At 43.4% G+C, this 23,743-nt stretch overlaps 2 protein-coding genes across 3 annotated transcripts in view; one reads left to right on the forward strand and one right to left on the reverse strand.

The window, feature by feature from the left end:
- dnaaf6 (dynein axonemal assembly factor 6) overlaps positions 1-12,967 on the forward strand; it is a 67,054-nt gene extending 54,087 nt beyond the window's left edge. For both annotated transcript variants that reach the window (XM_072594892.1, XM_072594893.1), the window contains 3 exons: positions 2,700-2,796; positions 6,558-6,643; positions 9,740-12,967. In XM_072594892.1, the coding sequence (XP_072450993.1) occupies positions 2,700-2,796; positions 6,558-6,643; positions 9,740-9,869 (313 nt within the window). In that variant the 3' untranslated portion in view covers positions 9,870-12,967. The remainder of the gene's footprint in view (positions 1-2,699; positions 2,797-6,557; positions 6,644-9,739) is intronic.
- A 543-nt stretch (positions 12,968-13,510) lies between these two features.
- LOC140495632 (cyclic nucleotide-gated channel alpha-2-like) overlaps positions 13,511-23,743 on the reverse strand; it is a 34,262-nt gene continuing 24,029 nt past the window's right edge. Inside the window, exon 6 of the mRNA XM_072594625.1 lies at positions 13,511-14,931. Within this exon, the coding sequence (XP_072450726.1) occupies positions 13,511-14,931 (1,421 nt within the window). The remainder of the gene's footprint in view (positions 14,932-23,743) is intronic.

Here is a 23,743-nt window from a genome sequence, read left to right on the forward strand (position 1 = left end):
GGGATTAGTTGGTGCGGGTGTCCCAGAGATGTTCTCTGAAGCACTCTGTGAGTAGGCGTCCTGTTTCCGACACCTGGAGGAAGAACGCCTCATCTTCTGCCTCAGGTCCCTCCAAACCCATGTTATCAATGTGGATTTCACCAGTTTCCTCATTTCCCCTCCCTCCACCTTATCCCAGTTCCAACCTTCCAGCTCAGCACCATCATCATCATGACCTGTCCCACCTGTCCATCTTCCTTCCCACCTATCCGCATCACCCTCCTCTCTGACTTATTTTCATTACCCCCACCTCCATTCACCTTTTGCACTCTCAGCTATCTTCCTCCCAGCCCCACCCCCCTCCCATTTCTCTCTCCACCCCCGAGGCTCCCCGCCTCATTCCTGATGAAGGACTTTTGCTCAAAACGTCGATTCTGCTGGTCCTCAGATGCTTCCTGACTTGCTGTGCTTTTCCAACACCATACTCTCGACTCTAATCTCCAGCATCTGCAGCCCTCACTTTTGCCTACCATGAATTACATTGTCTTGGGTAACAGTCAGTCAAGCAATCTAGTCATTTTGGAGATCCAGTTGGGATCTTGTTGAGATCTTATGCATTTAGACCATAAGATCATCAGGCTATTCAGCCCATCAAGTCTGCTCCGCCATTCAATCATGGCTGATAGGTTTCTCAACCTCATTCTCCTGCTTTTTCCCTGTAACTCTTGAACCCCCTTGATACTCAAGAACCTATCTATTTCAGTCTTTAATATACTCAATGATCTGGCCTCCTCTGTGGCAATGAATTCCTTAGATTTGCTACTCTCTGGCTGAAGAAATTTCTCATTATCTCTGTTCTGAATGGTCTACCTTTTACTCTAAGGCTATGTCCTCGGGTCCTAGTCTCTCCTATCAATGGAAACATCTTCCCAATATCTACTCTGTCCAGTATTCTGTATGTTTCAATTAGATCCCCCCCTCATCCTTCTGAACTCCATCGAGTATAAACCCAGAGTCCTCAAACGTTCCTCATATGTTAAGCTTTTCATTCCTGGTACCATTCTCATGAACTTGCTCTGAACACCCTTCAGGGTCAGTATATCCTTCCTGAGATATGGGACCCAAAACTGTGGCACAATACTCCAAATGTAGTCTGACCAGAGCCTTATATAGCCTCAGAAGTATATTCCTGCCTTTATATTCAAGCCCTTTTAAAATAAATGCCATCATTGCGTTCGCCTTCCTAACTGACTCAGCCTGCAAGTTTACCTTGAGAGAATCCTGGACTAGAACTCCCAAGTCTCTTCGTGCTTAAGACTTCTGAATTTTCTCCCCATTTAGAAAATAGTTCATGCCTCTATTCTTCCTATCAACATGCATGACCTCACACTTTCCCACATTGTACTCCATCTGCCATTTCTTTGTCAACTCTCCTAACTTGTCCAAATCCTTCTGCTCATCTCCTCAATGCCACCTGTCTTTCTATCTATCTTTGTGTTGTCTGCAAACGTAGCCGGAATGCCCTCAGTTCCTTTATTGAGATCGTTATTGTATAAATTGAAAGGTTTTGAGCCGAACACTGCACCTTGCGGAACACCAGTTGTCATCGGCTGCCATCCTGTGAAAGACTGTTTTATCCCCACTCTCTGCTTTCTATAAAATCTAATGTGGCCTGGCCCTGAGCTAGCTCTGGCGTGTAGCACCCAGAAATTTTCTATTATACAGGTATTTGCTTGGTTGCCTGTATAAAGGTAGAAAACACCCTTAAAACCATTACATAATTGTCTAGCTCCTATACCTATGCAACTTGCCATTTTATAGTTTATATCAGTGGGTCTCCAACTCCTGTTACCATCTTAAGTCTTCTTCTAGTTCTTGATTACTCGTTAAAGTATCCACCATCTGCTTATCTCTTGTTATATCCTCATTTATCATTTAAGTACAGCATCATAGTTCAGTGGTTAGCGTAGCTACCTCACAGTGCGTGGGACCTGGGTTTGAGTCCGCCCTTGGGTGACTGTGTGGAGTTTGCACATTTTCCCCATATCTACGTGGATTTCCTCCGGATGCTCCAGGTTCCTCCCACTGTCCAAAGATGTGAAGGTCAGGTGGATTGGCCACGCTAAATTGCCCATTGAATCCAATGATGTCTTGGCTAGGTGGGTTAGCCAGGAGAAATGCAGGGTTACAGGGATAGGGTAGGAGGGTGAGTCTGGTGGAGCTGCTCTCCAGAGGGTTAGTGTGGACTCGATAGGCCAAATGGCCTGATTCCACACTATGGGATTCTATGATACCAGTAATTTGACTTTCAGTTAGCAATACTAAACTTCCCCTTCGACCATTTTTTCTCGAAGATTCTGTTGACCTAAGAATCTGCAATATTCAGTTCCAGTCCTCACCAAGTGGCACCAGTGTGTCAATAACACCTCCCCTATGCTATACTCTGAATTCAATTTGTGTCTGTCATTCAATACTATCATTAATTTAGTTGCTTTTGGCAGATATTCCACCTATCTGTTACCATGAGAGTATTTGTTTTATTAACCTTCCTCTTTATATGTTGAGATTGTGGTCTTTTGTCTTTGATTATTATGCTTCACTTCATTTGGTCAGTCACGTTTATTGGAAGAATGATTTATAATTGCAGTTTTCTTGCATCCTGCACTTTGTTTTCATGTACAATAGTGTTCATATGAGTTACTGGCTCCTACTGTCTTTAGATATGAGATTTTGTTCAAACAACGAGTTGGTACAGAGGATGTGTTTTTCGGCATGAGCAGAAAGGATAGCTCCACAGCCTGCTGTGAAGACATGGTGGTGAGTTTTGGGAATATACGTTTATATGTAAGAACTATGTGAAAACTGTAGGATACTGAATCGTTTGTACATGCACTTGATGAAACAGGGTTTTATGAAGAAACGTGGTCAACTGTTTAATGCAGTATCTGCCACCTGCTGAGTACACAAAAGTCAAATGACTTTGGATAAAGCTTTCAAGAAGATAGAAAATGGTTTTATGGCTTTTAATTTACTGGAAAACCTGATGGGAAAAATCTACATGGACTTTCGAGACTTAACTTTCTGTTTTGCAGGCCTAAGTAGTTAGTTCCCAGAGACTGTAAGTCTCCATCCTCTCAGTAGACGTTTTTGGGGAAGCCGATAGAATTTCCAAATATTGGTAATCCTGACAGCCTCATAATCTCTGAAAAGCTGAACTGTGGCCACTTCTTGATTTCAAATTGGTTTGATTTTTTAAAATCAGTCTATAACTGTCTGTACTTTGCCTTTGTTAACAGGAAAGCTGGTGGACCCAAGCGAAGTCATCACATTCTATACTTTGTTTTGTGACTCTTGGCCAACTGGGATATTTTTCACCTTTTGGCCTTTAGTTTTGAAGCACCTACGCAGAAGAGGCTGCTGTATTTTTGTGTTGTATGTGTGTGTCCGTTTTTCTAATTAAGGGGATATAATTCTACATCCAGATTATAATTTCGATGTTAACCAATGTTTGCCTTTTGAAATGCTATAAAAAGAACACCAACTACCAACTACTTAAAATCTTTCAGCTTTGTGTATATGCAATGGAAACCACAAGTTATGCCTCAATTAAAAGTGAAAGGTGAGTTTCAGGTAATAGCTTCATGTGTGTCCAGAAGGTGCCAACTTACAAACATTTGATTTATGAACGCTGATGTAAGGCTTATGCCTGAAATGTCGACTTTCTTGCTCCTCGGTTGCTGCCTGACCTGTTATGCTTTTCCAGCACCACACTTTTCATCTCTGATCTCCAGCATCTGCAGTTCCCACTTTCTCCTTTATAAACACTATCCCACACGAGGGTGTAACTTTAAATATTTGGCATAGGAACATTTTCCATACTTAACAAATTGCGGCTTTCCAATACTCCTGCATTGTGCTCCAACTTTCGCACAAATTGATTTGCAAATGGATTTCAGGACAGATCCTGTTCACAACTTGGGGACTGTCAGTAGAAGTCACTGTCAGTTATTTTGAAAGAAAACATGTTTTGCGAACAGATGATGGATTTTTTTTCCTAAGAAATTAGCATTTTCCTCATCTTAAGTGGCTTTATGTTTAATCAAGGAATGAGAATTTATTAAAAATTCATTTGTAGGATGTTGGCTGGGCCAGTACTTATTGCCCAGGGTAGTTAAGAGTCAACTACATTAATGTTAGTCTGGAACCACATGTAGATGAGACCAGGTAAGAATGGCAGACTTCCTTCCCTCAAGGACGTTACAGAACCAGATAAGTTTTTATGACAAACAACAGTAGTTACCTAGAGTCAAAAAGCGAGGAAACAGACCCTTTGCAACAACTTATCCATGCTGGCCATGTTTCCCAAGTTAACTTTATCTGCATTTGACACATATCCCTCTAATGGTCACCTTAGGCTAGCTTTTTGTCCCAGATTATTATTCCATGATGGGATTCAAACAAATGTCCCCAGAACGTTAGTCTGGGATTTTGGATTATTAGTCCAGTGATGTTATCACTACGTCACTGTCTCCCCTTTACAAAATTAATTATGGATTATTCTCACTCTGCTGCTGTGTGAGGCAAAATACTTCTTTTGTCAAGTCAAATATGGAAAGTATTGTTACTAAGTGATTATGTCACCTAATAAATGAGTTATTAAAAAAAAAGCCCCTGAGAGAATAATTATGTCCTGACTCCAAAGCATCCGCAGAACTTTGCCTTTTTAGGATTTGTTTGATGCCAAGGATTTATAAACTTACTTAGTTTGAATTTAAAATGAGAAAGTATTTATCACTCAAGCTTGTTAAACTCTGGTCCCAATTTTGTGGATATCTGCTTCAGATCTCCGATTCAAGATAGTTGCAGTCACCTCATTATGAAGTCTTTGCAGGATTGTGATAAGGTTTCTTGAATATCCAGATTCCAGGAGCACAATTCGCAGAGCCTCACCAGCACCAAGTGAACCAGCTTTTGTTCAGTTGATGAATGCTTTGAAGAATTCCTAGTGCTCTTCTCCACCTTTTTCTTGGATCTGTCTGGCAACAACAACAGTATCAGAGGTTCCTCTGGCAGGTCTAAAGCTACACAGTATCTGTGACAGAATTTCCTCAGTCATAGAAAATAGGCAATTCAGGCGAATGTGATTCAGAATTTTCCCTGCGATGGAAAGGAGGGAAGTACATTGTTAGTTTCCACAGTGTGATGTACCCCCCTCCTTGAAGATTGTCATATTCCTGATGACAGGGTTGGGAGAGCCCCTTCACCTCTCAAATCTGTAGGATGGGTGTGCAGAGTCTTGACGTGAGTAAAAGTCCACGAAGGTTGCAGACTTCAGCTGGCACTTACCAGGATCGCAGACTTGTTTTTCATGTTTGATCGTTGCAGTTCTGCCATCAATAGCGGTTTGCCTGTAGGCACTAGGGAATCACCTGAGCTGACACTATGGATTGCCTTTAGAGGAGTCATAAGAAATATTTTTCCAGCATTGATAGACATGTTGTCATCTTTGAGTAAAAAGTGCTGCCCTGTGAATGGAGACTTCTTCAGAAAAGCTTCACATCTCTTGATCAGTATAATTTGGATATTTCGGGATTTCTCTTCCTATCACGTGCTTTATTTTCTAGATCTATATTTGAATATCAGTCTCGTGCTGTTGGAATGCTGCCTTCAAGACCTTTGTTCTTGGATTGATGTGTCAATGAGGGCTGCTCATCTTTATTTGAGGAGGGCACACATTTCAGCGTTGTTTTCATCTAGTTAATGCTGATAACGATGATGCTCAATCCCAAAGGTCTGGGCACTAAGGTCTAGTACAGCTAACCTTATTTGTTCAGACTATTCTGGAATTCTGGAATTGAGTTGAATGTTTGAAGACTTTCTGATTTGGATATGCATTGCACTTGGAATTCCTATTCGTGTCCTGGCTGCTTTAGGTCTGAGACATTGATCTGCTTCCTCTGGACTGTTTCTGTCTTGTGATGTCTTGGTGCTGGGTGAATGCTCATCCCTGATTTGAATATTTATGCAGCAGGCATTAGTTCCTTTCATGAATCAGTGATACAAACATCACTTGGAGTTTTGGTTCATAGAAGGACACGTGATGCAGGCAGTGCCAATGCTTTGATGTGAAACATCTCCATGTAATTTTGTATTTCTCCTCCTGATAGAGAAGAACATTTGTTATAATGATGTCACACCGGGCATATTTTGTCAGCAGTATTGGCTCCTCCTGCACTATTTTGCCCAATGATTCCTCCCCAGACAAAGGAGTTACGGCCAACTCTGGGATTAAAGTCCCCATAAAGATGATCTTCTCTTTCTTTTGATGAGCAAGGACCTGAACAAAGTCAGAATGGAAATTTTCCTTTACACCTAGATCTGAGCCAAAGAAAGAGGCATTAGCACCAGTGATAGTGGAATATTGATTCCTACTGAGCTGGATGTGAAGAGTCTTGAGAACGGTTGTGATGAATAAAAGAAGCAAATAGAAACAAAAATACTGAAATTATTTCAGTTTTTTGAATCATTGAATCTACTGTAGACAACTTTTGATTGCTGTTTTCAAAACTGTTTTTCAGATCAAAATCAAGCTTCCAGATTGCAAATCAACAGATGTCAGTCTGGACATTAAAGAACGGTTTCTTGCTCTTCGATCACCAGACTAGTAAGTGAAAGACTTTGCTGAAGTAAGGTCTTCCTGTGAAACATCAGGAAGTCCACCTGAGGTTGTGGGTGAAGAGATACAAGGCAAGTCCTGCTTTTTCAACTTGCACTGGTAACGAAACCCCAAATCTTACTAAGTTCCACCCAGTCTCTTGGAGAAAGTGAGGACTGCAGATGCTGGAGCTCAAAGTCGAGAGTGAAGCGCATGAAAAGCACAGCAGGTCAGGCAGCATCCGAGGAACAGGAGAATCAACGTTTCGGGCATAAATCCTTCATCAGGAATGAGACTTATGGTCGGGGCTGAGAGATAAATGGGAGGGGAGTGTTGTTGGGAGGAAAGTAGCTAGGAAAATGATAGGTGGATGAAGGTGAAGGAAAAGATGATAGGTCAGAGGGAAGAGTGATGGATGGGTCCGGAGAATGGTGCCAAATTGGAGGCTTGGGACTGGGATAATGTGGAGGGAGGGGAAATGAAGCTGTTGAAATCCACACTCAACTTGTGTAGTTGCAGGGTCCCAAGGCGGAATATGAGATGTTCCTCCTCCATGCGTCAGGTGGTAACGGTTTGGCAGTGGAGGAGGCCCAGGGCCTGCATGTCCTTGACGGAGCGGGAGGAAGAGTTGAAGTGTTCAGCCACAAGATGGTGGGGTTGGTGGGTGCGGGTGTCCCAGAGATGTTCTCTGACACAATCCGCAAGAAAGCATCCTGTCTCCCCAATGTAGAGGAGACCACACCGGATGCAATGGATGCAATAGATGAAATTGGTAGAGGTACAAATAGATTTCTGACTGATGTGGCAGGATCCCTTGAGAGTCTTGAACGGAGGTGAGGGGAATGGTATGGGTGCAGGTTTTGCACTTCCTGTGGTGGCAGGGAAAGGTGCCAGGAGTGGGGTGTGGGCTGGTGGGGGATGTGGACCTGACGAGGGAGTCACAGAGGGAATGGTCTTTTCGGAATGCTGAAAGTGGTGGGGAGGGTAATATATCTCTGCTGGTGGGGTCCGTTTGGAGGTGGCAGAAGTGGAGATCAACGGCAGTGATGCACCAAGTTGAGGGCATGCGCTGGAAGGCACTGTCAACCATGTGGGAAGGGAAGTTGCAATTGTGGAAGAAGGAGCCCATCCAGGACTTTCTGAGGTGGAATTGGTCATCTTGGGAACAAATGCAACGGAGGTGGAGAAATTGGGAATAAGGGATGGCATTTTTACAGGAGGTAGGGTGGGAGGAGGTGTAGTCTCCACTAGGCTCCAACCTCATTGTCTGTGCACCCCGCACTGCCCGATTCCACCTCCTTCCTAAGATTCACAAACCTGACTGCCCCGGCCAACCCATTCTCTCACCCTGTGCCTGTCCCACTGAACTCATCTCTTCCTAACTCGACACTGTCCTGTTCCCCCTTAGTCCAGGAACCCCCCACCCTTTACCCTTCTCCAAGATTTTCGTTTCCCCGGCACCCAACACCTCATCTTCACCATGGACAGCCAGTCCCTGTACACATCAATCTGCCACAACGAAGATCTCCAAGTCCTCTGTTTCTTCCTTTCATGCAGCTCCAACAAGTACCCTTCCACCAACACACTCATCCGCCTGGCTGAACTGGTCCTCACCCTTAACAACTTCTCCTTCCAATCCTCCCACTTCCTCTAAACCAAAGGGATAGCCATGGGCACCCACATGGGACCCAGCTATGCCTGCTTGTTTGTTGGACATGTGGAACAGTCCATCTTCTGCAGTTACACCGGCACCGACCCCCCACCCCCCCAACAACCTGTGCCTCTGCTACATCATTGACTATATCGGTGCCGCCTCATGCTCCCATGAGGAGATTGAACAGTTCATCAACTTTACTAACACCTTCCACCCTACCTCAAATTCACCTGGACCATCTCGGAAACCTTCCACCCCTTCTTGGATGTATCCATCGCAGTCTCTAGTGACCGAAAAACTGCAGACATATACTCCAAGCACACCAACTCCCACGGCTACCTAGACTACATCTCCTCCCATGCTACCTCCTGTAAAAACGCCAACCCTTATTTCAAATTCCTTTTCCTCCACCGCATTTTGGGCGGCACGGTGGCACAGTGGTTAGCACTGCTGCCTCACAGCGCCTGAGACCCGGGTTCAGTTCCCACCTCAGGCGACTGACTGTGTGGAGTTTGCACGTTCTCCCTGTGTCTGCGTGGGTTTCCTCCGGGTGCTCCGGTTTCCTCCCACAGTCCAAAGATGTGCAGGTCAGGTGAATTGGCCATGCTAGATTGCCCGTTATGTTAGGTAAGGGGTAAATGTAGGGGTATGGGTGGGTTGCGCTTCGGCGGGGCGGTGTGGACTTGTTGAGCCGAAGGGCCTGTTTTCACACTGTACGTAATCTAATCAATCAGCTGATGGCTAGAGTATTTCCATGTCAATGAGGTTAAAAACAATGGCTGCAGATGCTGGAAAGCAAATACTGGATTAGTGGTGCTGGAAGAGCACAGCAGTTCAGGCAGCAGTTCCATGTCAAAAAGGGTTACAGGGAGAAGGCAGGAGAATGAGTTTGAGAAACACATCCGCCATGATCGAATGGTGGAGTAGACTCAATGGCCTGAATGGCCTAATTCTGCACCGATATCTTATCATCTTATTATGTCTTTTCTACTTGACCTGCTGAGTTTCTCGAGCATTTTCTGTTTTTGTTTAACCTGTCGAGATTGTTAAGAGATGTCCCCTTCATTTTCCTAAACTCTGGTGAATACAGTATTAATTGAATCAGTCTCCATTCATACATCAGTCCTGCCATCCCAGGAATCTGGTGAACCTCCCTCCGTGTCTGCACATAATATTCACTAAGGCCCTATGCAGTTGATGCAAGACATCCCTGCTCCTGTACTTGACAGCTGGCATGGAACAGGAGGGGTGGTGGTTTCTGATCACAGAAAATGGGAGTAGAGATCTCTGATCACAGAGAGCAAGGTGAGGGAAGGTAGATCCATTGCTAGAGAATGAGAAGAGGGGGCATCTCTGATGGCAATAATCTCAAATTAGTAGTCATTCATAGATTTATAAAACAGCTGTCCTCAGTCTGCTATCTTACTGTAGTTATCTCTATTGTTTTGCAGTAAACTGGGATTGCACCTGCCTCATCCAGTCGATAGTAAGAATGGAAAAGCGCGTTTCAACACAGACACTCAGACACTGGAAGTTACCTTAACTATGAAGAGGGAGTTTGATTTCATTAACTTTGCTTGAACCAAGTAATGAGGATGAGGAGTTTTCAGTGGAGTAGAATTGAGTTAAAATTGTTGTCAGATACTTTGTGTATTCGAGCACAGACACTCAGATTACTGTCTGTCGATATTTAACATGTTGGTTTTAAAGAGGCAGTTCCATGTATATTCCCCATTCTAGAAGAAAAATAGGATTAAAGGAATTCAATTACCATTTTAGCTTTGTGCAATAAAATCATAATTTGTAAAAGTAAAGCAAATGCTAAATTTCACAGTAGTCTTGATGTTTCTGCTGATGAGTGATTTGATTGGAGTTCAGTGGATTCCTATGGACATTAATGGCGAGGGAATTATTTTTTAAAACCACGAGTAGTGCTGGCTTGTGACAGTAATGCTCCACTTCAGTAGTACAGCAAATATTTATTGTTTGCTTTGTGAAAATGTGAAACAGCTTGACAAAAGCTAATATTTAAGCAATAATGATACTGTGTTTTTGATGTATGTTCAAAAAATTGGGAATGAAGCTTGCACCGAATTAGTTTTTCGACTCTCAGATTTGAATTAGAAGGCATACAGAAGCAAGGACACATGCACTACTCAACCCCACTGCCCTGTGGCCGAACTCTTCAACTCCCCTTCCACTCCGCCAAGGACAAACAAATCCTGGACTTACTCCAACGCCAAATTCTAGCCACCCGATGCCTGGAGGAAGAACACCTCATTTCTGCCTTCGGACCCTCCAATCAAATGGGATCAATGTCGATTTCTGATCTCCCCTCCCCCCACCTTATCCCAGATCCAACCTTCCAACTCGGCACCGCCCTCTTGAACTGTCCTACCTGTCCATCTTCCTTCCCACCTATCCGCTCCACCCTCCTCTCCAACTTATCACCATCACCCCCCCCAACTTCATCTACCTATCGCAGTCCCAGCTACCTTCCCCCAGCCCGACCCCCTTCCATTTATCTCTCAGCGCCCCTGCCCCACCCCACCCCACATTCTTGATGAAGAGCTTATGCCCGAAACATTGACATCTGTTTCTCGGATGCTGCTTGACTAGTTGTGCTTTTCCAGCACCACACTTCTACAGAAGAGATGGATGCCTCATTTTAGATGTAAGCATTCCTTGTGAAATAACTCATCTGTGCTTAGCTCGCAAATAATACTTGTTGATAAAACATAGTTCTGCATCATTATTCACAAACCGGCAAATTTGTAGATTGGATTGGTATGATAATGAAATGGCAGCTACAATATTTAAAAGACATTTGGACAGGTACATGATTTGGAAGGGTTTAGAGGAATATGGGCCAAATACAGGCAAATGGCGCTTGTTTAGTTTGGGAAACCTGGACAGCATGGACAGGTTGGATCAAAGGGTATGCTTCTGTGTTGTATGACTCCATAGTTCTATTTTAATAAAATCTGCTTTACCTTAGTCCAAACCCTTTTTTACAGACGATCTCTCTCCTTTTCCATAATAAACTTAAAATGTTCAGTGTTGTGGTCACAATCGTTAAAACACTCCCACACTGTCACCTTGAATATGTGTCTGGCTTATTTCCCAGAATTAGGTACAGCATTAGTCACTTGTAGGACCATCTATATGTTGACAAAGAAAGCTTTCCAGAATACATTTCAACAAGTTCATTGATATATTTTGTACTATGATCATCCCACCCAATCTAACCCACTGATTACCTTATATATCTCAATTAAGTCATCTCTCAACCTTCTTCTCTCTAACGAAAACAGCCTCACATCCCTCAATTTTCCTCACAAGACCTTCCCTCCATACCAGGCAACATTCAAGTACATATCCTCTGAACCCTTTCCAAAGCTTCCACATCCTTCCTATAATGCAGTGACCAGAACTGAACGCAATACTCCAAGTGCGGCCACACCACAGTTTTGTACAACTGCAGCATGACCTCGTGGTTCCAAGCTCAATCTCTCTGCCAATAAAAGCTAACCCACTGTATGCCTTCTTAACAGCCCTATCAACCTGTGTGGCAACTTTGAGGAATCTATGTACATGGACACCGAGATCTCTCTTCTCATCTATACTACCAAGAATCTTACCATTAGCCCAGTACTCTGCATTCCTGTTTCTCCTTCCACAGTCAATCATCTCACACTTTTCAGTATTAAACTCCATTTGTCACCTCCCAGCCCAGCTCTGTAGCTTATCCATGTCCCTTTGGAACCTACAACACCCTTAGGCACTATCTACAACTGTACCCTTAGTGTCATCCACAAATTTACTAACCCATCTTCTATGCCCGCACCCAGGTCATTTATAAAATGACAAACAACAGTGCCCCAAAACAGATCCTTGCAGTACACCACTAGTAACTGAACTCCAGGATGAACATTTCCCATCAACCACCACCCTCTGTCTTTTTTCAGCTAGCCAATCTCTGATCCAAACCGCGAAATAATATCTGCTCCTCAATTGCTTATTGACTGGGAGTTTATAATGCACTCATCACCATGTGACTGCACAGTTTTTATTTCGAACTTATACTAACAAAGCTTAATTTGATGATCCTGCCAAGATATCATCCCTCCTTACTGCATTAACTGACTCCCTATCTAAAAACATGATACTATCTCCATTTTTGTATCCTCCCCTATCCCACCTTTGAGTAAAGATATGATAACCTTCCCACCAATGTTAAGTTTAGTTCTTGACCATTGTTTGGACTAGTTCCCTTTTCTAAATTTATATAGCAAATTAGTGGCCCTGTGACACTAATTGTCTTTGTTTCCCTTCCCAAACCTCTAATTCTATATAGATATAATCCATCCAGAATTTTAGAATCTTTGTTTGATTAATTTATCAATTGTCTTTCCTTTTCAAACATCGTGATAACTGTTTTTGATCTCTTCTAAATAACATTACCCTCCCCCCCCCATCAATCTCCCAGAAATTTCCTATTTTGCTATTCATTGTCATCGCCTGAGAGATTGTTGTGTAATTCCTATGGGGGTCAATCCTTATCTCAATTTCTTTTAATCATTTATGTGTCTGTAGAATATTTGGATAATTATTTTTGATAGTTTCCTTTTGTAATTTCCATTTGCTTTCCAATAAAGTTGCATAGTGAGCTCAATGTACCCTTGTGTGAATGAAATTAACAAAGTGAGAAAACATGTCTGACCTATCACTTGGAAATTATGTGAATCTATCCTGATATTTCTGTTCAGTTTTAAGTCTCACTTTATTTGAAATCATTTACTTTGAGAAACAAAACTCCATGAAAAATAAAACTAAAACCTTCCAGGCAAATTGCAGAGATCATCTCCTTACATCCATGTCCTTTTAAATCCTTCACTTCATCTGTCACCATCTCCTTCTTTATTTCTTTGTTTTTATTTTTCTCTGTCATTACCCCACATTTTCCACCAAACCTGGGACCAGCAGCAGCAAGGTGATGAGCGGTAGCAACACAGAGAGAAGCAATCAGTAGAGAGGGGAGTGAAATATGCAGCACTGACTCTAAGTTGAGCACTGAAGATTCTTTTGAGCGGTCGGCAAATGAGAAGTGGGACAATATTTGATGACAGCTTATAAATATCTTGGTCTCCTAGCCCAGTATGCTGAGCTGTCAACTGAGTTGTGTCCACCTTCAGTGTGTTTAAGTAGACACAGCAACTTCTTCAGTGCTTATCATTCTCATTTTTACTTCCTTCAGTCTCACTCACACTGTCCAAACCATCAGAGACATACTCAATATCGAGCTGCTTTAGTTTCTTTTCAATGCTTGTGATTCTCTGTTTGAATTTCTGCTGAGTTGAATCGTATTCATTCAACAGCCTGGCAAACCGTGTCTGCAAGGAATCAAGGTTTGATTCAAGTCTTTCTACTTTCTCCTCCATGTCTTTCACGCCCATGACCACCTCCACATGCCCTTCGTCCAACAATCCTTCTTTTAGCAAAATCTCCTTGCCTCGCTCTTCGAGAACCTTCTTAGCTTCTGGAAACTCGACCAAGGCTTCCATTAGGTCATCTTTTGAAAGACGAAAGAGATCAGAGTACCCAATGCTCCGGATATTTGCTGTCCTTCTGTTGCCCATTTTGCTGCCCTGGATGTTTAAGATACTGATCTCTCCGAAGCAGCTACCTGCAGTCAGAGTGACGTACTGTGTCACCCCATCATCGGCCACCACTGCCAATTTTCCTTCCTTGATGATGTACATCTCTTTCCCAATGTCCCCCTTGCGGCAGATGTAATCCCCAGGGCTAAAAACCTGGGGTCTGAGCTTCAGCACCAATTCCACGAGGAAGCCAGCCTCACAGTCCTGAAAGATTCTCACCTTCTTGAGGGTGTCCAGATGCACATTTATGGCAATTTCTGCTTTCAGTTTGTCTGGCAGACCTTTTAGCACATCAGATTCGTCAACAGTTTTCTTGTTCGCCCAGAGATAGTCGAACCATTTAATAACACGGGTCTCCACCTCCTTGCTGACCTTTCGGAACTGCATGTAGTGCTTGATGGCATCAACCTTGGCCTGGAAATCTGCACGGGACGCATTCATGTTGGATATCATTGAACCTACGTTACCCACAATGGTGGCAAAGATCAGCACTCCCACCAGGAAATCAAACACCACAAACAAGAACTCCACATCAAGGACTGGTGGTGGGGTTTCCCCTATGGTGGTGAGCGTCAGAGTCGACCAATACAGACAGTAAATATATTCTCTTGCCAGGTAGCCATGGTAAGGGTCTGAGATGTTGGGATAGACCCAGCTATCTGAGCCAAAGCCAATGTTTTTGGAGATGGCATAGTAAAGGCAGGCATTCCAGTGAATGATAATCAGCAGATACAGCAACAGGTTGCCAATTCGAAAGACATTTGGGTAATTTGTTCTGGTCTCTGTCCGATCACAAAACTCAAACACACGTGGCAATTTCAGCAGGCGATTGAATCGAAGCTCTGGGTAATGGAATCCTACTGCCAAGTAACCCAGGTCAGTGGGTAAGACTGCAATGATATCCAACTTAAACTGCAGAGTTTTTATACAATGGTCTTGCAACTTCTTCAAGTCTTTAACCAGCAGACCCTGTTCAAGAAATCCTGCCCAGAAATAAAAGGACAGTGTTAATAATTTGATTAGAGCAAAACCAATTCAAACATACCTTCCTTTAGTTCACTGATCGGGTCAGGGCATCACTGGCCTGCCAGCATTTATTGTTCATTCCGAGTTGCCCTAAAGAAAGTGCTTTCTTGAACAGCTGCAGTTCTTCAGGGAGATGTTAGAATGGGAGTTCCAGGAATTTTACCTAAGAATACTGAACTGTGCTATATTTTTCAAGTCAGGATGGTGAGTGACTTGAAAGGGAACTTGCAAGTGGTGGTATCTACTACCTTATCCTTCTAGATGAAAGTGACCATGGGTTTCAAAGATGCTATCCAAGGATCTTTGGTGAATTTCTGCTGTGCATCATGTAGATTGTACACACTGCTGCTACTGAACGTTGGTGGTGGAGGGAGTGGATGTTTATGGATGTGATGCCAGTCAAGCAGGCTGCCTTATCCTGGATGGTGTCAAGCTTCTTGAGAGTTGGTAGAGCTGCACCCATTCAGCCAAGTGGGGAGTATTCCATCACACTCCTGACATTGTAGATGCTGGACAGGTTTTGGGGAATCAGGAAGTGAGTTACTCACCACAGTATTCTTAGCTGCTAACCTGCTCTTCTCGCCACTATGTTTATGTGGTAAGTCCAGATGAATTTCTGGTCAATGGCAACTGCCGGGATTTTGATTGTTCAGGATTCAGTGATCTATTGAATATCAAGGGGTGGTGGTTAGATTGTCTCTTATTGGAGATGGCACTTGTTAGCCCAAATCTGGATATTGTCCAGATTTACTTGATTTGACAATGGATTTTTCAATGTCTGAGGAGTTGCAAATGGTGCAGAATATTGTGCACTCATGAGTGGACATTCCCACTCTGACCTTATGATGGGGGGAAGGTCATTGATGAAGTAGCTGAAGATGGTTGGGCCTAGGACATTACCCTGAGGAACGCCTGCAGAGATGTCCTGGAGCTGAAATGACCAGCCTTCAACAATCACAACCATCTTTCAATGCATCATATATGACTCCAACCAGCAGAGAGGTTGCCCTGATACACATTGATTTCAGTTTTTCCAGGGTCTTTGATACCTCACTCAGTCGACTATTGCCAGAATGTGAATGCCCATATACCTTACAATATCCAGTGCCTCTTAATATCACGAGGAGTGAATCAAATTGGCTGGAGACTAGTATCTGTGATGCTGGGGACCACATGAGGAAGTGAAGATGGATCATCAACTTGGCACTGCTTATGTAAATGTTTCAGCTATATCTTTTGCAAAATGTGTTGAGTTCTTCCATTATTGAGAATGGGGGTATTTTAAAAGCCCCCTCCACCAGTGAATTTTTAATTGACCTCCACCATTCATGATTGAATGTGGCAAGACTGCAGAGCTTAAGGCTGATCTACTGGTTGTGGAACCATTTAATTCTGTCTATCACTTGCTGCTTATGCTGTTTGGCAGACATGTAGTCCTGTTTGATAGATTCATCAGATTGACACTTGATTTAGGTATGCCTGATGCTGTTCCTGACATGGCCTCCTACAATCTCCATTGAACCAGAGTTGATACCCTGGCTTGATGGTACAGCTGTTGATGGCCCACAGAGCTGTTGATGGCCTAGTCTTGAGTTCCTCGATCTATTCAAAGTCAGTCACATTTGGCATAGTGTTAGTGCCACACAACATGATGGAGTGTATTCTCAGTGCGAAGGCATGATTTCGTCTCCACAAGGACCGTGCAGTCATCACTCTCACTGATACTGTCATGAACAGATGTATTTGCAGCCAGCAGATTAGTGGGGATGAGGTCAAGTATGTGTTTCTCTCTTGTTGGTATTCTCATCACCAGCCACAGACCCAGCTTTAGGATTCCACCAGCTCCATCAGTAATGCTGCAATTGAGCCAGTCTTGATGGTAGACATTGAAATACCCACACAGAGTACATTTTGAACACTTGCCACCCTCACTGCCCCCTCCAGATATGGTTATAATGGTGGTGTACTGATTCATCAGTCGAGGGAGTACAGTACGTGGTAAATAGCAAGGAGATTTTCTAACCTATGTTAGAACCTGAGACTTCAGGAGGTCTGGAGTCAATGTTGAAGACTCCCAGGCAATTCCCTCCCCATTGTACACCACTGTGCTGTCACCACTGCTGGATCCGTCCATGAGATGGGTCATATCTAAGAATGATTATGGTGGTGTCTGGGATACTGTCGAAGATTGTAGTACTGGAAATGCACAGCAGCCAGGCAGCATCCAAGGAGCAGGAAAGTTGACGTTTCATCTGGGATATTGTCAAGAAGGTATGATTCTGTGAGTATGACTGTCAGGTTGTAGCTCTCCCAATTTTGACTTTGCAGGGTCAACTGGGCTGGAAGGCTTGACAGGGCTTGTACTGAGATATTAATAAAGAAGTTCAGGCTAAAGTTCCAAAATTTTCCAATCTTCCTTCATAACTGAAGTTCCTCTTTTATGGGCCTTCATCATAAACCTCTTCTGCATTCTCATCTCTCCCACAGTGTGGCTTCCAGACTATACATGATACCCATTAGAGGACATAGGTTTAAGAAGAGAGGGGCAAGATTTAAGAAGGACTTGAAGGGTAACTTTTTCATGCAGAGGTGGTACGTGTATGGAACGAGCTGCCAGAAAAAGTGAAGGAGGCAGTTTCAAATACAACATTTAGAAGGCATCTGTTTGGGCATATGAATAGGAAGGGTTTAGAGGGATATGCACAGGGGACTACACCAGATTGGGAAGTTCTGGATTAGTGCTGCTGGAAGAGCACAACAGTTCAGGCAGCATCCAATGAGCAGCGAAATTGACGTTTCGGGCAAAAGCCCTTCATCAGGAATAAAGGCAGTGAGCCTGAAGCGTGGAGAGATAAGCTAGAGGAGGGTGGGGGTGGGGGGAGAGTAGCATAGAGTACAATGGGTAAGTGGGGGAGGAGGTGAAGGTGATAGGTCAGGGAGGGGAGGGTGGAGTGGATAGGTGGAAAATGAGCTAGGCAGGTAGGACAAGTCCGGACAAGTCATGGGGACAGTGCTGAACTGGAAGTTTGAAACTAGGATGAGGTGGGGGAAGGGGAAATGAGGAAGCTGTTGAAGTCCACATTGATGCCCTGGGGTTGAAGTGTTCCGAGGCGGAAGATGAGGTGTTCTTCCTCCAGGCGTCTGGTGGTGAGGGAGCAGCGGTGAAGGAGGCCCAGGACCTCCATGTCCTCGACAGATTGGGAGGGGGAGTTGAAATGTTGGGCCACGGGGCGGTTTGGTTGATTGGTGCGAGTGTCTCGGAGATGTTCCCTAAAGCGCTCTGCTAGGAGGCGCCCAACTCTTCCGTAATTACACCGGCACCACTCCCCACCTCTTCCTCCGCTACATTGATGACTGCATTGGCGCCACCTCGTGCTCCCGCGAGGAGGTTGAGCAATTCATCTTTTAATCCAACCAGATTGGGAAGTTCTGGTCTACATGGATGAATTGGACTGAAGGGTCTGTTACCATGCTACATGATTCTATTGCACCTATTAAAGTGCTGCATAATCAGAAAAGCAAAATAGTGCAAATGTTGGAGATCTGAACCTAAAACAAGAATGCTGGAGAAACCCAGCAGGTCTGACAGCATCTGTGGTGAGAGAAACAGAGTTAACATTTTGAGTCTGGTCTGATTCCTCTTCAGAATTCTGAAGAGGAGCTCTTTCATAAAACTAAGAATTGGAGATGCTGGAAATCTGAAAAACAAATTGCTGTCAAAACTCTACAAGTCTGGCAACATCAGTGGAGAGAAAGCAGAGTTAATGTTTAAATGCCATGAGTCTTCATCAGAACTATTAGCAGCTAGGAAAAAGTAGTATTTATGCTAGTAGTAGACAGATGGAGATAGACCTCAGAGAGAGAGAGACAGAGAGAAATATGAAAAAGGTAGGCAGGCAAAGAGATTATTGTTTGCAGACCAGGACAGAAGAGAAGCTGAATAAGTGAAATTGAGAGCTGTGAGTGGGAGAGAATGGGTTGGTTGTGCTAAAAACAACCCATGCCATGACAAGACTGGGTTTGAGGTAAGTAAAAGAATATGGAAGTATGGAATCAGGTACCAGAGTTATTGGGCTCGATATTGAGTGCTAGTGGCTGTAGGGTACCCAAGTAGAAGGTGAGATGTTGTTCTTTAAGCTTGTGCTGAGGCTTGCTGAAACAATGCAGCAGACCTGCGACAAAAATGTTGAGTGATGTATTGAATTGGCAGGTAACTGTACACTCAGGGTCACTCTTAGAGACCAAGCATGGGTGTTGTGCAAAGCAGTCATCCAGTCTGCATTTTGTCTCCCCAGTGTCAAAGATGCCATATTGTGAGCAGTGAATACAGTAGGCTAGAACAAGTGAAGTACAGGTAAATTGCTACTTCACCTAGAAGGTATGTCTGGAGCCTTGTAAAGAGCAGATCGAAGAAGTAAATGGGCAAGACTTACACCTTCTACGATTACTTGGGAAGGTGCCATGGGGTAATTTTAGGAATGGAGGAGGAGTCAATCAGAGTGTCCTGGAGGGAATGGTCCCTATGAAGTTCTAACAAAGGAGAGGAGGAGAGTATGTGTGTGGTAGTGACAACACGCTGGAGGTGGCAATATTGGTGGTTTATAGTCCTTTAGATGTGGATGTTGGTGGGATGGTAATTAAGGACGGGGTGAGGGAATTGTTGTGGGAGAGAATAGAAGGAGTGAGGGCAAAAATGCGGGAGATGATTGGACACAGCTGAGGGCCCTGTCAACTATTTTGCAGGGTTAGGGTGATGGGGCATCCTTGGTTGGGAAGACTGGTGGTCAGTTAGCATCACCAGAAATACATACAACAGAGATGGAGAAACTGGGAAAGTGCAATATCAAGTCTTCATAGGAAGCAAGGTGTGAGGATATGTAGTCAAGATAATTAAGGGAGTCAGTGGATTTATGGTGGATATTTGTAACCAACCTATCCTTAGGAACGGAACAGCAATAGCCAAGAAGGGAAGGGAGAAGTCAGAGATGGACCAGATGAAGGTGACAGCAAGACTGAACATAGAAGAAAAATTTGTAAACTTTTCCAATTCTGGATGAGAGAGAGAAGCAGCACCAATGGTGCCATCAATGTACTGGAGAAAGCGTTATGGGGAGGGAACTGAGTAGGACTAAAGGGCTGGAGCCCACAAACTAGAAATTTTGAAACCAATATAAAACATCTGAAGAATTGCAGATGCAAGTGGGAAGGAACCGGAGAAAAAAATTTGAGTCGCGATAAGCAAAATTAAGGTCCGTGAGGTAGGAGCAGACTGAAACAATGTATCTGCCTGGGCAGTTCTGTCTGTGGATATGGGCTGGATAGGGTTGGGGAAACTATGAGCTGGGAGGCTGTTGGTGTGAGATACTGAAAAAAGAAAAGATCAGTAACCATTGTAAACACAGTGGCCTGATATTCGATGGTGGGGTCATTGTCTGGGGGAGATAGGAGGAGGTGTCCAAGAGCTGGCGCTCAGCCTCTGCAATGTAGCGGTCAGTATGCAAGACAATAGCAGCAGGTTTGAAGACAAAGTCAGGGTCGAATCTGAGAGCACAGTTCAAAAGGAGACATGTATTGAATGGGTGAGTGGGGGGGAGGGGTAGAGAAATGTAGGCAACTGATGTCACTTTGACAGTGCTCAATTAACATATCGAGTGTGGGAGAAATGTAGGAGTCCATGTGGAAAGAAAGTGTTGAAGACTGTTGAAAGGATTTGTGGGGTTGAGAGTGGATTCTTGTCATAGAATTGTAGAATTTTACAGTACAGAAGGAGACCATTTGACTCATCATGTTTGTACAAGCTTCCAAAAGAGCTACTCAACTATTCCCACACCCTACCCTTATCTCCATAGCCGTCTAACTTCATCCCTTTCAAATATATGGGATGCATGGTGACTAAGTGGTTAGTACTGCTGCCTCCCAGCGCCAGGGACCCAGGTTCGATTCCAGCCTTGGAATAAAGTCTGTGTGGAGTTTGCACGTTCTCCCCATGTCTGCATGGTTTTCCTCTGGTTGATCTGGTTTCTTCCCACAGTTCAAAGATGTGCACTTTCAGTGCATTGGCCAAGCTAAATTACCCATAGTGTTCAAGGATGTGTAGGTTAGGTTCGTTAGTCAAGGGTGATGTAAAGTAATAGGGTAGGAAAATGGGTCGAGGTGGAATACTCTTCGGCAAGTTGGTTTGGACTTGTCTGGTCAAATGGCCTATTTCCACACTGTAGGGATTCTATTGATATAACCTGCTCCCTTTTGAAACCTCCTATGGAATCCACCCCCTCCATTCTTCCAGGCAGCACATCCAAAACCTAATAACTTGAAAGATGTTGCTCCTCATGCCATAGCTCTCTTGCTGACAAACTTGAAATTGTGACCTCATGTTACTGACATACTACTTTGTAGAAATAGAATATTCTTCTTTACCCTGTCGAAATTGTTCATAATTTTGAACACCTCAATAAGGTCACCTCTTAATCTTCTCTGGTCCAAGGAGAGCAAGCCCAGTATCTCGAATCTTACCTAGATCCAAAATTGATAGACTTTAGCAAGTTAAAGTTCATGAGACATAATGGGAAATGGGGAATATATGGTGTATGATTACAGATGAACCATGATTGATTCAAGGAGCTAAATGATCTATTCACATTCCTATGTTGGGCACTGTGATAAAATTACTGAACGGATAATAAATAATACCTCTCGGAACAATTGCTGGGTAATACAGGATTTCAATCTGGCTGAAATTAGCTTTTTGTCTTCTAATCACCAGTGACAATGAAACGTAGGATGGAACAGGGGATGTGAACTTGTTTGGATACTGAGAGATTATTTTAAGAAGAATAGTGTTGTCAAACACAGAGACCTCAAGGGTCAGGTACATAGTTTTGTGTTACATTGTCCAAAGAAATGGGCACAAAGGTGGACGAAGAATAGCTCAACATCATGTTGTGGCTGAAATTCATTGAGGTGGAGGGCACAGAGAGACAAAACTAAGACTTACAGAATGTTCAGCATCAGAGAACAGAAGGTCATTGGGAATAGCAAACATCTAACAGGTGGTAGGTTAGAAGAGGGGATGGAGTCAGAGAGACGGGGTTAGGTTCCAGATGGGCTTAGGTATCTCTGAGTTGTTGAAGCTTGTGTTGCTTAATGCATGAAAGGAAGATTTTCTTTTTTGCTTGAGTGTCGAAAAAGCTGGAAATTGAAATGGAACTGGAGTCAGGGCAGCTCTGAGCCAGCACAAGGCGGCACTGATGGATACTGAGGTCCAGCATGTGTATATGGCGACACACGGCATTGAGTATGGATTTCAGAATGTGATGTCTGAGGAGCATTGCACATCACAGAAACACCTATGACCCTGGGTAGATTCAAAACTCGAAAACTGAAACTTCAGCCAGAAGCTACTTGAGATGAGTCTCAATTGTTTGTTTCTCTCTTCATGGATGGTGCCAGGCCTGCTGAGTTTCTCCAGTACTTCTGTTTTTATTTAAATTCATCATAACCTCCCTACCTATGTACTTTTTGCCCATATTTATGATACCTGGAATACTGTATGTTTTATTAATAGTTCTCTCTACTTGACTCTACTTTTAATGATTTATGTAAAAATAAACCAAGATTTCTCTGTTCCCCTTTAGAATAATATCCTCTATTTTGTACTAACCCTCCAGTTATTTGTACCAACATGAATAATCTCACATTTGTCTACCTGCCGCCTCTCTGCCCACTCCACCAACTTGTTCAGTGTCTGTTTGATGTTCTGCACCGTTCACTCTTCAGAGTGCTCATGTTCCTATGTTCTCATCTCCTCTGTAACCTTTCTTAACTAATTACATCTCCTCTAGTTCCATCTTCTCCAAGATAATTGAAAATGCTCTAGCTGATTGCTGACCATTGGTTTATGAAGTTCCAGCACAATCTCTTTCTTTTATATACTTTGCAGTGGTTTGGTATAGAGTGGCTGATGAGCCCATATTGTTGTGAGCCTGGAATTCATAGGCCAAAAAAAAGCAAAGATGGCAGATTTTCTTTCCTAGAGAGCATTAGTGAATCAGATGGGTTTTTATAATAATCTGCGGTGGTAACTACAAACAAGTTGAACTTTCAAACAAGGGTTTTTATGGATTAAATTTTAAATTCTACCAGCTGCTACAATAGGGATTTGAACCCATGCCTCCATAACATTAGCCTGGTCTCTTGATTAAAATTCCAGTACAGTAGCAGCAGGGCGGACCATTCACACTGTGCATTGCAGAACATCACCAAATATCCTTAGACAGCACCTTTCAAACTCACAATCACTTTGATCTAGAAAGATGCTAGATACATAGGAACAACACTATCTGCAAGTTTCCCGAAAAGCCATTCGCCATCCTGACTTGGAAATATAGTGTTGTTCCGTCACGGTCAATAGATGCGAGATTCTAGAACTCTGACTTGAATTACATTGTGGGAATAACTACAACACATGGACTGTAGTAGTTTAAGAAGGCAGCTCATCATCACTTTCTCTGGGACACCTAGGGATGGGCAATACATTCTGGCCCAAACTATGATTCACATCCCATTAAAAAAGAACAAAATCCATGATTCAGCTATTTATAACTCGAAGCCTGCAATTATCAACACTACAGTATCTCTACTGTCACTGTCGACAGATGGTAAAGAAGGCACATGGCATACTTGCCTTCATTAATTAGAGCATCGTGTATAAAAGATGCCAAGTCATGTTGCAACTGCATGAGGCTTTAGTTAGGCTGCATTTGGAGTACT

The sequence above is a fragment of the Chiloscyllium punctatum genome, chromosome 25 (assembly GCF_047496795.1).
Source record: "Chiloscyllium punctatum isolate Juve2018m chromosome 25, sChiPun1.3, whole genome shotgun sequence".
Taxonomy (NCBI): Eukaryota; Metazoa; Chordata; class Chondrichthyes; order Orectolobiformes; family Hemiscylliidae; genus Chiloscyllium; species Chiloscyllium punctatum.